The sequence below is a fragment of the Halichoerus grypus genome, chromosome 3 (assembly GCF_964656455.1).
Source record: "Halichoerus grypus chromosome 3, mHalGry1.hap1.1, whole genome shotgun sequence".
In the NCBI taxonomy this organism is placed as follows: Eukaryota; Metazoa; Chordata; class Mammalia; order Carnivora; family Phocidae; genus Halichoerus; species Halichoerus grypus.
The window spans coordinates 58,727,860-58,741,487 of record NC_135714.1 but is presented as its reverse complement, the minus strand read 5'-3'; the positions used below and the strand labels follow the sequence as shown (position 1 = coordinate 58,741,487).

At 38.9% G+C, this 13,628-nt stretch overlaps 1 protein-coding gene across 1 annotated transcript in view; it reads right to left on the bottom strand.

The window, feature by feature from the left end:
* Positions 1 to 206: 206 nt before the first annotated feature.
* MTHFD2L (methylenetetrahydrofolate dehydrogenase (NADP+ dependent) 2 like) overlaps positions 207 to 13,628 on the bottom strand; it is a 131,099-nt gene continuing 117,677 nt past the window's right edge. The window contains exon 8 of the mRNA XM_036078004.2: positions 207 to 1,557. Within this exon, the coding sequence (XP_035933897.1) occupies positions 1,445 to 1,557 (113 nt within the window). The 3' untranslated portion in view covers positions 207 to 1,444. The remainder of the gene's footprint in view (positions 1,558 to 13,628) is intronic.

Sequence of the window (13,628 nt, the reverse complement as noted above, 5' to 3'; positions counted from 1 at the left end):
AACTAGTACATTTCCCCAGTATGCTGTAAACAAATAGGTAACAATCCTACTCCTGAAACTAATATTACACTGTATGTTAACTAACTGGAATTTAAATAGAAACTTGAAACCACAAAAAAAAAAAAAAAGAAAGAAAGAAAAAAGAAATAGGTAACAAATATATGAACAAAAAAGTTATAAATATCTTAAGGAAAAAAGAAGACAGGTATTCTTCAAATTGCTTTTATTATACAGTTAAAATATGATTAATTATAAGTAGTCTATTTTCACACAATTGATCAGGAGCACACACTGGTAAAAACATGCACTGGGTAAGAATCATTGTTGGTACATAAACACACACTGGGATTGGGCATGAAAACAATACAATCAAGTACTTAGGGTAGTCTCAAAATAGCCTTCAACTGACATTCATGTGTATTTCCTAATTTAGATTGTGTTAGAAATATGACATCTACTCTGAGAACCAATTGCCATAACAGAAGAGGGAAGAACTGCGGGCAAAAATGCAGTAGATTTTTAGTTATAGCCTAAGGTTTAGCTTTGACACATTGTGTCATATTTTCCTATTAATTTCCGAATCTGTGAACAAACCTAATATTCATTCTTTAATGAAATCCTCACTCATAGTATACCATATTTTTCTAATATTTGTGGGAAAACACAACCACAGTTTTGTTTTATATGATTGGTTTTGGATTTTCCATTATTCCTCAAGGAAGGTATTATCCAAATATTTTTCTAGAAGAAGAAAGAAATTACATGTAAACCCAACATATTCTTACTACATTTTTACTATGGCAAGTAGTCATTCACAGTTTGAAATGATCATTATTACCTTTCTAAGCAGCACTGCATTTTTTTTGCCTTCTTTGTTTACTTTTCTTTCCTTGAATAGAGTGTCATTTCTCATTAAGATGCCTCGTAGGGTCCATTTGGGAGATACATGAATCAAGATTTTACTTTTAATATTTTATCTTTCTTTTAGCAAGTAAGCTCTTTTTCAGCATATGATAAACAAAGTATATAAAAATTGAGCCTGCTTATGTCAAAACCTAAATTACATTTTACAAGGGCGCCCATTTGGCTGACAAGACGTTTGCTGAAAACATACTGTGTGTAATATTTGTGTCAAAAATATATTCATTTATTATGAGCCCTTTATTGTTTAACATTATGAACAAATATTATTCACAAAATAAACCACTGTTACCAAAGTTTTCATTGGAATTGTTTGTTTTCTCTTTTTTTTCCCCTAAAACTCAAAATCTGTTAGCAGGAAATGAGTCAGGTTGTATGAATCATCTGATCCACAATGATTCCATCCATGAAAAAATAAATACAATGTAGAAATAAATAGCTTTGTAGTAAAATATAAAGGTGTTTGCCCTTTGTCAAATAAATAAATAGCATGATTTCATTTTGCCTTATTCTTTCATGTGACCTAGTAAATGAGTTTTTTAGCTGCCAGAAGGGTGTTCTTCAGAAGCATTGCCACCGTCATGGGTCCCACACCTCCAGGAACCGGAGTGATAAAGCTAGCCTTCTTCTTAACAGCTGATGGAGAAAACAGAAAGCCGTCTTTATTTTTACATTTTTCTGAGAATTTCATATTTTTAAATAACTAGTTAAAAGATAAATTGAGGCATATAAACATTTTTTTAAAGATTTCTTTTTAAGTAATCTTTACACCCAACGTGGGGCTCAAACTTATAAACCCGAGATCAAGCGTCACATGCTCAGGGCACATGGGTGGCTCACTGGGTTAAGCACCTGCCTTCGGCTTAGGTCATGATCCCAGGGTCCTGGGATTGAGCCCCACATCGGGTTCCCTGCTCAGCAGGGAGCCTGCTTCTCCCTTTCCCTCTGCCCCTCTCTCGTCTCTCTCTCTCTCAAATAAATAAATAAAATCTTAAAAAAAAAGAAGAGTCGCATGCTCTACCGACTGAGCCAGCCAGGCACCCCAAAAGTTTTTAAGAGTTTATTTGGGCATTTATCAATTTGAATTGGACAGCAGCGAACTGGAAGTGGTCAGCAGTGCTCCACCAACAAGGAGCTGGCGAGTGAGGTGGAAACAAAGCAAGGTCATTGTGGATCGGCTATCACTTAAAGCCTAATTGGCTGTATGTGACTGGTTGTCCTCAGGTTTTGATTTTGTAACCTTGGGGCATTTATAGGCTTAGATTTTGGTTTGCTTACATAGGCTGCCATGGCGTGAGAGCCCCAGGAGTCTAACAGCCTCCTTGTTTAATGAATTTAAGAGAATATAGTGGATTTTTCTGCATTACACATATAAATCTAAGAACCTCAAAGCATTTTTAGAATGAGGTAGCCTACAAACACTCACACACTTAAGCAAAAAATCCTGTGTATGTTATCTAATCAGCCTAAGAGGTAGGTTGAATCTCCATGCAGTTGGTTTTACATGATGAAAATCTATAACCCATGAGGGACCCAACTACCTGTAATTCCAGTTAACTACTTCTGAAATACATGATACTGGTCACAAAGGGGGAACAGGTTATAGACAGTTCAGCACACACCATTTGTTAAATTGATAAATTCCTGTTCTAACAGCGTCACTTATGTGTGGACAATACGTTCCAGTGCACGTCTAATAAAAGTCACCAAACATATTTGAATTACTGAGCATATACACATAGTCCTGTTCTAAGATATGCAGACTTCTTATTCAGTGAGTAGACTCAAAGAAAATGACAGAGAACTTTCAGCAAGTTTTATTTAAGAAATGTTTTCACACCCACATTATTACACGTGAATGGCCCCATGCTTTGACCTGCTGGTTTTATGCTTCACCATGTGAATATGAACAATGAAGTTTTCCCAGGTAACTCTTTCACAAAGTTAGCATAAACAATACTTCTTTAATGCATATTCTGACATTATTAGTCACATGTTTTTTAGATGTATGGCCTTTTACAAGTTTGCTCATGTATGCTTCTATAGGAAGCAAAACTAACAGATGTTTTCTAGATCGCAAGTATTATTTTTTGTACAATTTATATTGCCTTCTCGAAATAGGGTTTGTAAAGTTTACACTTACCTTATTTGAAGTTTAATAGTACACTAGAATTTTTTTAATCATAGGAAGAGCAAAGGAAGAGTATTCTTTTGCTTAAGTACAAATGGGCTTAAAGACATCACAAAAAAGAAAAAAATCCAGCTAGTATGTATTATCAATCTTCTCATGGTACATAACAAAGACAAGATAAAGAATATTTATGATTTGGAAGGTAACGGATTAGTTTTCCAAAAAGCCCCTCTACACATGAACATTCCTTTTTCCTCGCCACACTTCCATCCAATGTCAAACAGTAGGCTACATCACTAGCCATTCCACAAATAGGTATGAATTAGCAATCCTTTCCTCCTTTGCTCTAGCTATTCCTTCTACCTGCAATACTCTTCTATTTTATCCAAATAAGAATATCCTTATTATTCTTTAAAAGTCAATAAAATGTTACCTGGCTATAATTTTTCTCAAAAACTCACCCCTCCAATGTTGAATTAAAAGCCCCACCACCTGTGTGTTTCCAGTAACTTTCTACATAACTCTGTTATGGAAATGAACACACTGTGTTGTCTGTCCCCTTAACCAGGCATGGCACCTGGATGGTAGCAACCTAGACTTTACAGCTGGTGCTGTCACCATGGGGTTTAACCTTAGAGTCTCTCCATGTACAGGTCAGGCATTCAGTAAATTCTGATAAAGTGAACTAAATAGCCCTTGAAATTTATTTTTTTATTTTTATTTTTAAAAGATTTTCTTTATTTATTTGTCAGAGAGAGAGAGTGAGTGCACAAACAGGGGAGCGGCAGGCAGAGGGAGAAGCAGGCTTCCTGCTGAGCAAGGAGCCCAATGGGGGACTCGATCCCAGGACCCTGGGATCATGACCTGAGCCGAAGGCAGACGCTTAGCCGACTGAGCCACCCAGGCATTCCTAGCCCTTGAAATTTAAAATCTAAAATCAATTTGTAGGAATGTGTCAGTGGATACAAACAATTTAGTTCAAGCTAATTTATTGAAAACCTCAAGCTACCTTCCAGGACCTTTACTATAGAATTGGAAAAGCCATGCCCTTAAAATATCAACGAATCTCTAGAAGAAATGTACTATGCTACTACTCTTTATTCTGATAATATTTAAAATCATGTATTTGTAAAGTACTGACTTTGAAATATCAATGGGTAAAAATAAAAGACGACTGAATGATATGGTAAATGAAGAACCAAGTACAAACTAAATCTTCAATGGAAAACAGAATGGTTCATTTCACAATCAAAAGGTAGATAAAATTCATCATGTCAGCGAATTTGCTCTGGGTAAATAGTCATTTTATATAATGTGGTTTTCAACTTTGAAAGGTAAAGTGGCTTGGAATTATGCATATGTAAAAAATAGTGATAACCATAGCTACTATCAGTTGAATACCTGCTACTTGCCAAGAACTTCATAAATATTATTTTAATAATTCCTATGGGATTATTATTTCATTTTAATAGATGGAGAAAGTGTGTCTCCCTGAAGTTAGAGTGACTTACCACTCCCTTATATGGTAGAGACGAGATTTACAGCCACGTTTGAAACATTCTACCGTTCCAGAATTCCACCCCATCCCAATGCAACTGTATTACCATGACCTGAATAAGTAGAAAAGTCCCAAGAAAGGCTCATGTGTCAAAAATTAATGCAGTTTTCTCAAAGCGTTTGGAGGAGAGTCTGAAAAAAGAAACAAGGAGGAAAGTTCTAATAAAGTAACTTTCCTACATTTTTACTCCGAGTACTCACAGCTCATCATCTCCAAATTACATCCAGCACCTCAAATCGCACGGCTGGCTGAGCAGTCTGAGTTGCTTTCTTCCCGGGCGTCAGATCAGATAAGCCACTGGTGTGCTCAGGTAACATGACACTTCCCTCTTCCAAATTAGGATTTTTCACAAAATGCTTACTCTTGTGTTCTTTTGCTCAAAAAACTGAGGTTTGGGGTGAAGGGAGAGGGATGGGGAATGAATGAGCTGTTGCACTGTTGAGCTGCCTGAAATCTGTAGCTTGGGTCTGCTTTTTTGCACACTTTACTGCTAGAAAGTAACATACATTTATCTTGCCTTGCCCACCACTTCACAGAAATACACTATGTGATGGGTAGTGGCTGCCCTAGCCCCGGCTACGGCTTCTCTGGACATTCACAAGCATTCAGTTGCATCAACGGAGCCCCGTACATTACTCACTAAGCAGAAGATTATATCACTATGAACATACCTGGCTATTCAAACACTGTTTCAAATATTTTTTTTTAATCTTTGAAACAAAGTGGGTGAATATGAGAATTAAGTTTGTACAGTCACGAGAAGTCAACTGTGATGAGTTTGACGGAAAAAAAAAAAAAACCATATAAAGTCTCTATCCCTTTTGATTTGATTTTCAGGAGAATCTATATCTGAGAAAGAAATAGTTTATCTGCCTCTGGCTAGGGTTAATGTATCGTTTATTTACATAAGAACCAGGATGTGGAAGTATTGATTTCTCAAGAAAGGTAGGGAATTATCATTGGCAAATGCCAGTGGGTACAGATGCCAATGCTCAAAAGAAATTCTCTAGTCTAGTGATTTTGCATAACTATCTCAGGGCTGTCCTACATGACATGTTTACGAAGCGTCGGAAGTGGCTTGTGAGTTAAAATTAGTCATGTGAGAAAGAGTTAAATTCAATACGTTTGATGCTCTAAAAAGCATCTTCCCCAATCATGTCTGCAAGAGAGTAAGTTAACAAGCATTACATCACCAGAATAAGCTCTCATTGGCTGGTCTTTCCCTGAGGGCAGACAAAGGTTTGCACCTGCTTGTAGAAGACGATGCTTTTAAAGATTAATCCTATTATGTGTGGGGAAAAGCGTTCTATATGTTCTATTGAAATGAATTACAGAAGCACATTAAGGCAATAAGTTCCTTCAGAGACTTATTTACTCTGCATTTAGGTGTGAGGGAGTATGTATGTGTGTTAAGGAAAATGCCAAAAATTCTGTATGGATGAGAACCAGGTACAGGCTCCCCTCTGCTATCCAAAAGTAGAGCATTCCTAGGAAACCTTCCATAAGCCAAAATGGTGTAATTGAAGAAGCATATGCCATTAATTTACAGGGAAAAAAGGTTGAGCATGCCCAGACCTAAAAGATAACCTCTCTTTGGCTTTTCTGACATCTTAGGGCATCTCTTGCTAACAGATGCACAAAATAAATGGGGATAATCCAGCCGCCATCTATCTGCTCACAGATATGCTCACAGACACCGTTCACAGCTCTGGCGGCTGGATGCTCACATGCTGAGTGCAGTTCCCGGGGAAGGAGCGTGGCGGGGCCCCTCTCTCTGCTGGGGGTGCGCACTGTCTCTGCAATGCTCACTGCGAAGCAAATGCTGAGCGCTCTTTGCTTTGCACCTTTTCTTTCTCTTTCTTTCTTTTCCTTTCTTTCTTTTTCTTTCTTTCTTTCTTTCTTTCTTTCTTTCTTTCTTTCTTTCTTTCTTTCTTTCTTTCTTTCTTTCTTTTTTCAGAAAAGCTAAAATCCTCATTGCATTTCTTTCACTTAGCGAAAACAGATACTAATGTCATTTTTTCGGTAAAAGTAAAGTGGCAACATGAACTTTCAAAAAGCAGGGGAACATGCATTAGATCTTGATCGATATCAGGATTTTCACGAGAGGCTTGTGAACGGGATTGCACAATCAGAATTAGATTCAATTTCATGAAGTTAACATGATTCTAGAGTTACTGAAATTGATGGTGAACGCAAATAAAACAACCATCAGAGCCTATTGTTTTCTGCATGGAACCTGGTCTGGGGCATGAGATTCACAGGAAAATGACTTGGTCATGCTTCAGGCTGGTTTCTGAAAATGAAGACTATGGAGGAAAGGCAATGATTATCCTGCCAATTTATTTCAATGATCTCTCTATAAACTGTAGACACTGCAAAGTAAATTCTATAGATTTCCTTGAGAGTGATAGGGTTCTGCCAGCATGATCTAGAATATCAGAGAGTATGTTCAGTTGTATAGAAAGAAAAGAGATGACCATTTAAAACCAGTCATTTGGGATGCAAGACTTGACTTGGCACATTCTACTCTTTGTTTGACATACCCTTCCTGCACTTTTCCACCTGATGAATAGTTATTCTTCCTTTGCAGACCTGGCCTAATGTCACTTCCTCCATGGTGCTCATTAACTCCCCAGGCTGAGTGAACTGTTCACTCACTGATCCATGAAACTTAGCAGAGTGATTTTCAAATTTGCAGCCATAATGCATGCTGGAACCCACCTCCTGAGAAAGGAATTCACACGACATATACCTCCTCCCACCTCTAGATTCTAGTGCACACCGCTGAGGATCGTTTGCTAAAGTGAGATTTCTAATAGTGTTGGTTTGAGGGGGAGGGGGTTATGCATGTTAACAGCAGCAAAGAGGAAGTTTAATACAAGGGTGAAATTCATTGCTTCGTTAAGCTACCTCACTTGGGGATTTCTTGCTTCCCAGTCAGGCCGCCGGCAAACGCCAGCAAGCAAATGTGTGAGTCGCAGTTGTTAATGCCCCATCGGTCAAAGCAAGTCACGTGGTCAAACTCATATTGAAAGTCTTAGGATAAGAAGAATGGTAAAGCCACAGAGCCAAAGGGATGTGCACATGAGGACAGAAAAAATACCTAATCATTTTTTTTTTATAATCTACTATAATAGTCTTTTGGCTTAGAGACAAAATCTCTAACCTGCTGCCAGATTCATTCTTTCAAACACAGATTATTAGATCACTTCAGCTTTGAAACATTCGATGAATCTTCACTGTCTTCTGGGACAAAGTATAGAGTGTTTATACTTGTGGCAGTTAAGATCTTTTAGGAGATCTAGGCCCTCCACCCGGGTCTGGCGTTATTTCCCAACCCTTGCATATTTTCCTAACTTATTCACCGTTCCCACACTGGCTCCAGTTTGGCCCAGACAGAGTCACCACAAATGTTTCTTGAGGAAGACAGCCAGAGCCACTGTCCCCTGGAGCTGATAGCGTAGCTAGGAGATGGATATTAAAAAGATAATCACCCAAATAATAATTGAACTCTGCCTAGGAAATGTGCCACATGTGTGAAATGTGAGGAGGCCCTCACTGAGCCCTGCACACCGATGTGAACGATTACTCATGAAGGATACTAATAGCAACATAAGAGACATCAAAATGTCCTTCAACAACTTAGGTAAGAATGAAAGAAAATGTATGTGACCATTAATCTTTGGTACCAGCAACCTATGCTTCATGACAGGGTGTCTCTGGCTGGTATGTTCTCTGTCATTATTTCTTCTGGAAACTTCATGTTCCCAGGTTCCTAGGGTCTGGACTTAATAATCCAAACTCTCACCTAAGATACTTTGTTAGGAAGACTTAATAATTCTTTGGCAGATAGTGAATTTCTGCTTTGGTGCATTACATACTACTCCAAAGTCTCCAGATAATGGAATTTCCAGATGTACCTACACAATCGATTTTGCTGGTATAGCTTGGAAGTTGTATGTTCTGGCAGAGTCAAACAATATATTTGTGCTTTATAAATGTATTTTTGGGTGGAGGATGAGGAACTCATGTCTCAAGTTCCTGTAATATTGTTGTATTTCTCTTTGTATTTTGTCCAGTTCTCTGCCATTTTTAAGGAAGTACTCCATGACCCGTGTCAGATTTGCAACAAGGCTACAACTAATTTTTAAAGCCAACTTCCTTCCCCAAAAGGAAAAGGAATGATTCCTTAGTTGTGGCAAGACAGCCGATGAAAATTTCCTGTTTTTTTCATATGAATTTCAGCCTTCTAGTATGCAGGTATAATTGTCTAAGTTAAATGTTTGGAGAATTTTCCCATGCTTCTAAATGCAGGCCATTTAGACATGACCTCTCAAACACATCCACTATAATGAAGGGGAGACAAGCTTCAGGAAAATGAAGTACATGAATAACAACCAGAAAAACCTGACTGGCATAGGACTGGAGAAATAGTATGACTCAGGAGGTAATATGGAAAACATTCCACTTTCTCATATGGTTGATATAAAAATGACACTTAAGAGCATGATGAGCCGGAGAGAGTAAAGGGCTCCTTGGTGAGTGAATGGCTCACCACTGAACTCTTGCAAGGCAACAAGGAATCAGACACCTCAAAGGAAATTCACTATGCTTCCTCTTGCATTTATCTGGTTGCCTGATTCTGGGGTTTCTACAAGATTTCTATATTTATTAGGACATTCATTATCTCAGCACCCTTTGGGGCAGTAATGGGACAGAGAGGATTAATGCCTTAATGGAGTAAAAGAGTAAGACTCTGATCCACATTTCTAGATGGATTGTGCTGGCTTTATTAGCTTTATTTAAGTTGCACTTACAAATGCATCCCTCACCTATTTGCTGTGCCATCTGTACGTGTAAGGTGGCTAAGCCTTTTTTTCCCTTTACTTTTCTCCTTACATTAAATCAAATCTCCACATTTCCAGCTACCTGCCTCATAGATGTGAATACCAAAAGATACTTCTCATACCACTCAGGATGCATTCAATGGAGCCAAATGGCAAATCAATCACCGAATAAAAATCTGAAATTGCTTTCTGTGAACTCTGTCTATGACCCATCCGTGGAACCTCCTTGCTGACCATGGATGGTATCAGCTACCAGTGCCAGTTTCCATTTCGGTAGGCAGGAGTTAAGGATTACCGCCATGTGTATTTCTAGTACTCGACCAAAAAGACGAACACTATCTCCCTTTCATTACTTCTTGAGAAGAAACAAAATCATCATGTACTCCTGTCATTCTCCCCAGTCCTTTTTCCTCAAGCCACCGAACATTCCTATCATACAGTGAGAAATCTGTAAACTAGATAGGCTGTTTGGAGTGTCCTCCAAATCTGTTGGCAAAGCCTGGATGTCGGTAGCCTGCCATCATCAACCCAAAATACTAGGAGATAAAATCTCCTTCCAGAGATATTTCTACTTTAGTATGGAGCCCTGGGAAACAACTACAAAAAAATCTCGTTAGGTGTAAAAGAAGAAGAAAGACTTGCATAGGCAGCAGCCCTTCTCTTGTTCCTGTGGATGGCCTTTCTGTGCTTCAACTTTTAACTCCTCTATGAAGGTAGAGTGCTCAATGTCAAATACGTTCTTCTACAAAGAATGTCTTTAAAGCTGACCTGATTTCAAAGACCTAGACTTCACAATGAGCACCGTGTTGTAAAATGTAAGGGTGCGGTGAGCCACAGTGGGGGTAGCTGGCTCCCCGAGAAGGATCCCAGAGGGACCATGACTACTTGTTTTATGAAATGACCTGTACAGGCACTATGACCAGTGTTTGTAGCAGTCTCTCTAACAGGGACTTTGCAAATTTCCATCCACTTTTTAAAAATGACTGGAAGAGGGGAGCTTGGGTGGCTCAGTTGGTTAAGTGTCCGACTCTTGGTTTCGGCTCAAGTCATGATTTTAGGGTAGTGAGATCCAGCCCTGCGTCAGGCTCCGAGCTGAGTCTGCTTCAGATTCTCTCTTCCTCTCCCTCTCCCCCTCTTGCTCGTTCTCTCTCTCTCTCAAATAAATAAATAAATCCTAAAAAAAAGATTGGAAGAAATCACCTCTGGGTTAAAGTGTTAGGTCTTCCCTTATCCTAAAGCTGGACTTTCGGGCTACCTTGTAATCATCTATCACAAAAAGTTGATATTTTGAGTCAGATTGGCCATATTGTTATGAACTGAATGTTTGTGTCCCTCCAAAATTTGTATGTTCAAATCCTAACCTAGGATGTGATGGTATTAGGAGGTGGGGCCTTGGGGAGGTGATTAGGTCATGAGGGTGGAGCCCTCAGGAATGGGATTAATGCCTTTATTAAAGAGAGCCCATAGAGCTCTCCCACTATTTGCACTATATGAGGATACAATGAGAAGTTAGCTGTCTGTAACCCAGAAGAGGGTCCTCATCAGAATCCAACTATGATGGCACTGTGATCTTGGGCTTCCAGCATCCAGAACTGTGAGAAATAAACGCTTACTGTTTAAGCTACCCAGTTTGTGGTAATTTGTTATAGCAGCCTGAACTAAGACACATACCATCAAACTAAATGATTAACGCTGAACACTGAGTTGGTGGGGAGTCACTTCAACTTTTTTTGTTTGTTTTGTTTGTTTGTTTTACAATATCACAGATTAATAGTTCTGTATAAGTGATCTACTTCAAAGAAAGTACCATTTCCTTAGAAACTGGTAATACTCCGTTACTTTCCCATCTTGTAGAACACATACTTGGAAGTAAATAGTGCCAAAATCATTTCCAAAAGAAGCTTACTTTAAATCAAAGCAGATGGACAAAGGGAAAAGAGAAAAAAAGAAAAAAGAGAGGAAGGCAAACCATAAAACAGACTCTTAACTATAGAGAACACACTGAGGGTTGCTGGAAGGGAGGTGGGCAGGGGCATGGGTTAAATGGGTGATGGGGATTAAGGAGGGCATTTGTTGTGATGAGCACTGGGTGTTACTTGTAAGTGATGAATCACTAAATTCTACTCCTGAAACTATTATTACACTATATGTTAACTAACTAGAATTTAAATAAAAGCTTGAAACATTAAAAAAAAGAAGAAACTTATTTTAACATGTAATCTGGAGAATATAAATTCCATGAAAGCAGAAACTTTATCCTATGCATGCCTATATCCCCAGTACCTTGAAGGTATGCTGAATGAGAAATGTGTGTTGCGTAAATCAATGGATGTATTATTACTGGATCTGGATTGTTGTAGGTTAATAATATGTTTGATGCTACCTTGAGTGGCAGCTTTTGTTCCCATTAAGGCAACTTTAAGGAATTACTTCTGTAATGTAAGAGTCACATTAGAGATTTATAACTACAGAGGAGGATCATACACCTGACCAATGGTATGACTAAGAAGGCTGAGCCCTGCTGTGGGATAGAGAGACAAAAGAAATATAGGACAAGAAGCTCACCTTACAGAGGCATACAATTCAGTAGACAACAACTGAGTAGAAGTATAAGGCAGTATAGGATTAAGAACAAAATGAACAAGGCAGATGGGACCTACTATAGGAACTTGGAGAAGGTGGGGATAAGCATGAGTGCTTTAAAGTGGATTCATATGATTTTTGGGTGAAGAGTAGACTTGGCCAGAAGAGAGTTGAGGCCAGAAAAGCAATGAGGGACAGGGTGGTAACCGCAATGCAAAGTTACGTATTTCTGGATTAGTACCGAAGTGAGCATGGAGAGGAGGTGAGTGATGGGAGCGTGCGCCTACGCGCATGCGCATGCACACGTGCACGCACACACGCGCGCGCACACACACACACACACTGTCTTCTGCTAGGCACTGTGCTCAGCAAGTCACATACATTAGCTCATGTGAGGTGCTTATTTCATTTAATCTTCATAACAACTTTATAAGATAACCATTATTATCTCAGTTTTTCAGATGATAAAATCAAGTCTCAGAGAGGTGAAGTGATTTGCCTAAGATCATAATTGTTTTATGCAATAGAACTAGGATTCAAACCTAAGTCAGCCTGACTGCAAATTATAATCTTTTAAGACTGGACATAATATACAAAGACCATGGAGTGACAAGGTAATTCTCAGGTTTCAAAGGTGAAATACTGAACATTCACAAGACATCTGGAAGTGACTATAGTAAAAGAAGAGAAAATAGAGATTAAAAGCTGCTTTAAAAGCATTCCAGGGGTGCCTGGGTGGCTCAGTCATTAAGCATCTGCCTTCGGCTCAGGCCATGATCCCAGGGTCCTGGGATTGAGCCCCACATCAGGCTCCCTGCTCCACGGGAAACCTGCTTCTCCCTCTCCCACTCCCCCTGCTTGTGTTCCCTTCTCTCACTGTGTCTCTCTCTGTCAAATCAATAAAATCTTAAAAAAAAAAAAAAAAAGCATTCCACAGGTTTGAGTTCCACATCTAGTAGTTTCTTAGAAAATGGTACTGGGCTTCTATAATAATTCTAGACCTCTTTTGTCCTCATATTTTGACTACTGGGTTAGAATTTTGAGGAATAATTCTGGCCAGATAGAGTCCCAAATTATAGAGTCCCTTTTGTTGTAGGAGGTATGTCATGTCAAGTAGAGATGCTCTGAAGAATGCAAAGTAAGCCTCCAGCTACTCAGGGCACAATTCGTGATTGTTTACAATGTCCTGTTTTCCTTGTTCAACAATGGTGAGCCGACTATTGGGTACAAAAGACCTTTTGCAATTTTTCTTCTTTGCCTTTGGTCTGCTATTTCTCACCGGGAAAGAGCCCCTTCTTCTCTCTCTCTCTGTCCACTCTCTACCCTATATACACACACACATTAGGTAAAACTCATCTCAAAAGGATTCTAGAACTGGCACCTGTACTCTTGCTTACTTGAAAACTCTTAGAGTCATAATTGATTCTTCTCTTTCTTTTATATCTAATCATTCAGCCAATCCTTCCAACTCTTCCTTTAAATTATATCTACCATCTAACCACCTGTTAACACCTTCATCCATTACCGTGCTGGCCCACACCCCATCTTGGATAATTTCTTACTTGGATAATTACAATAGCCTCCTAAC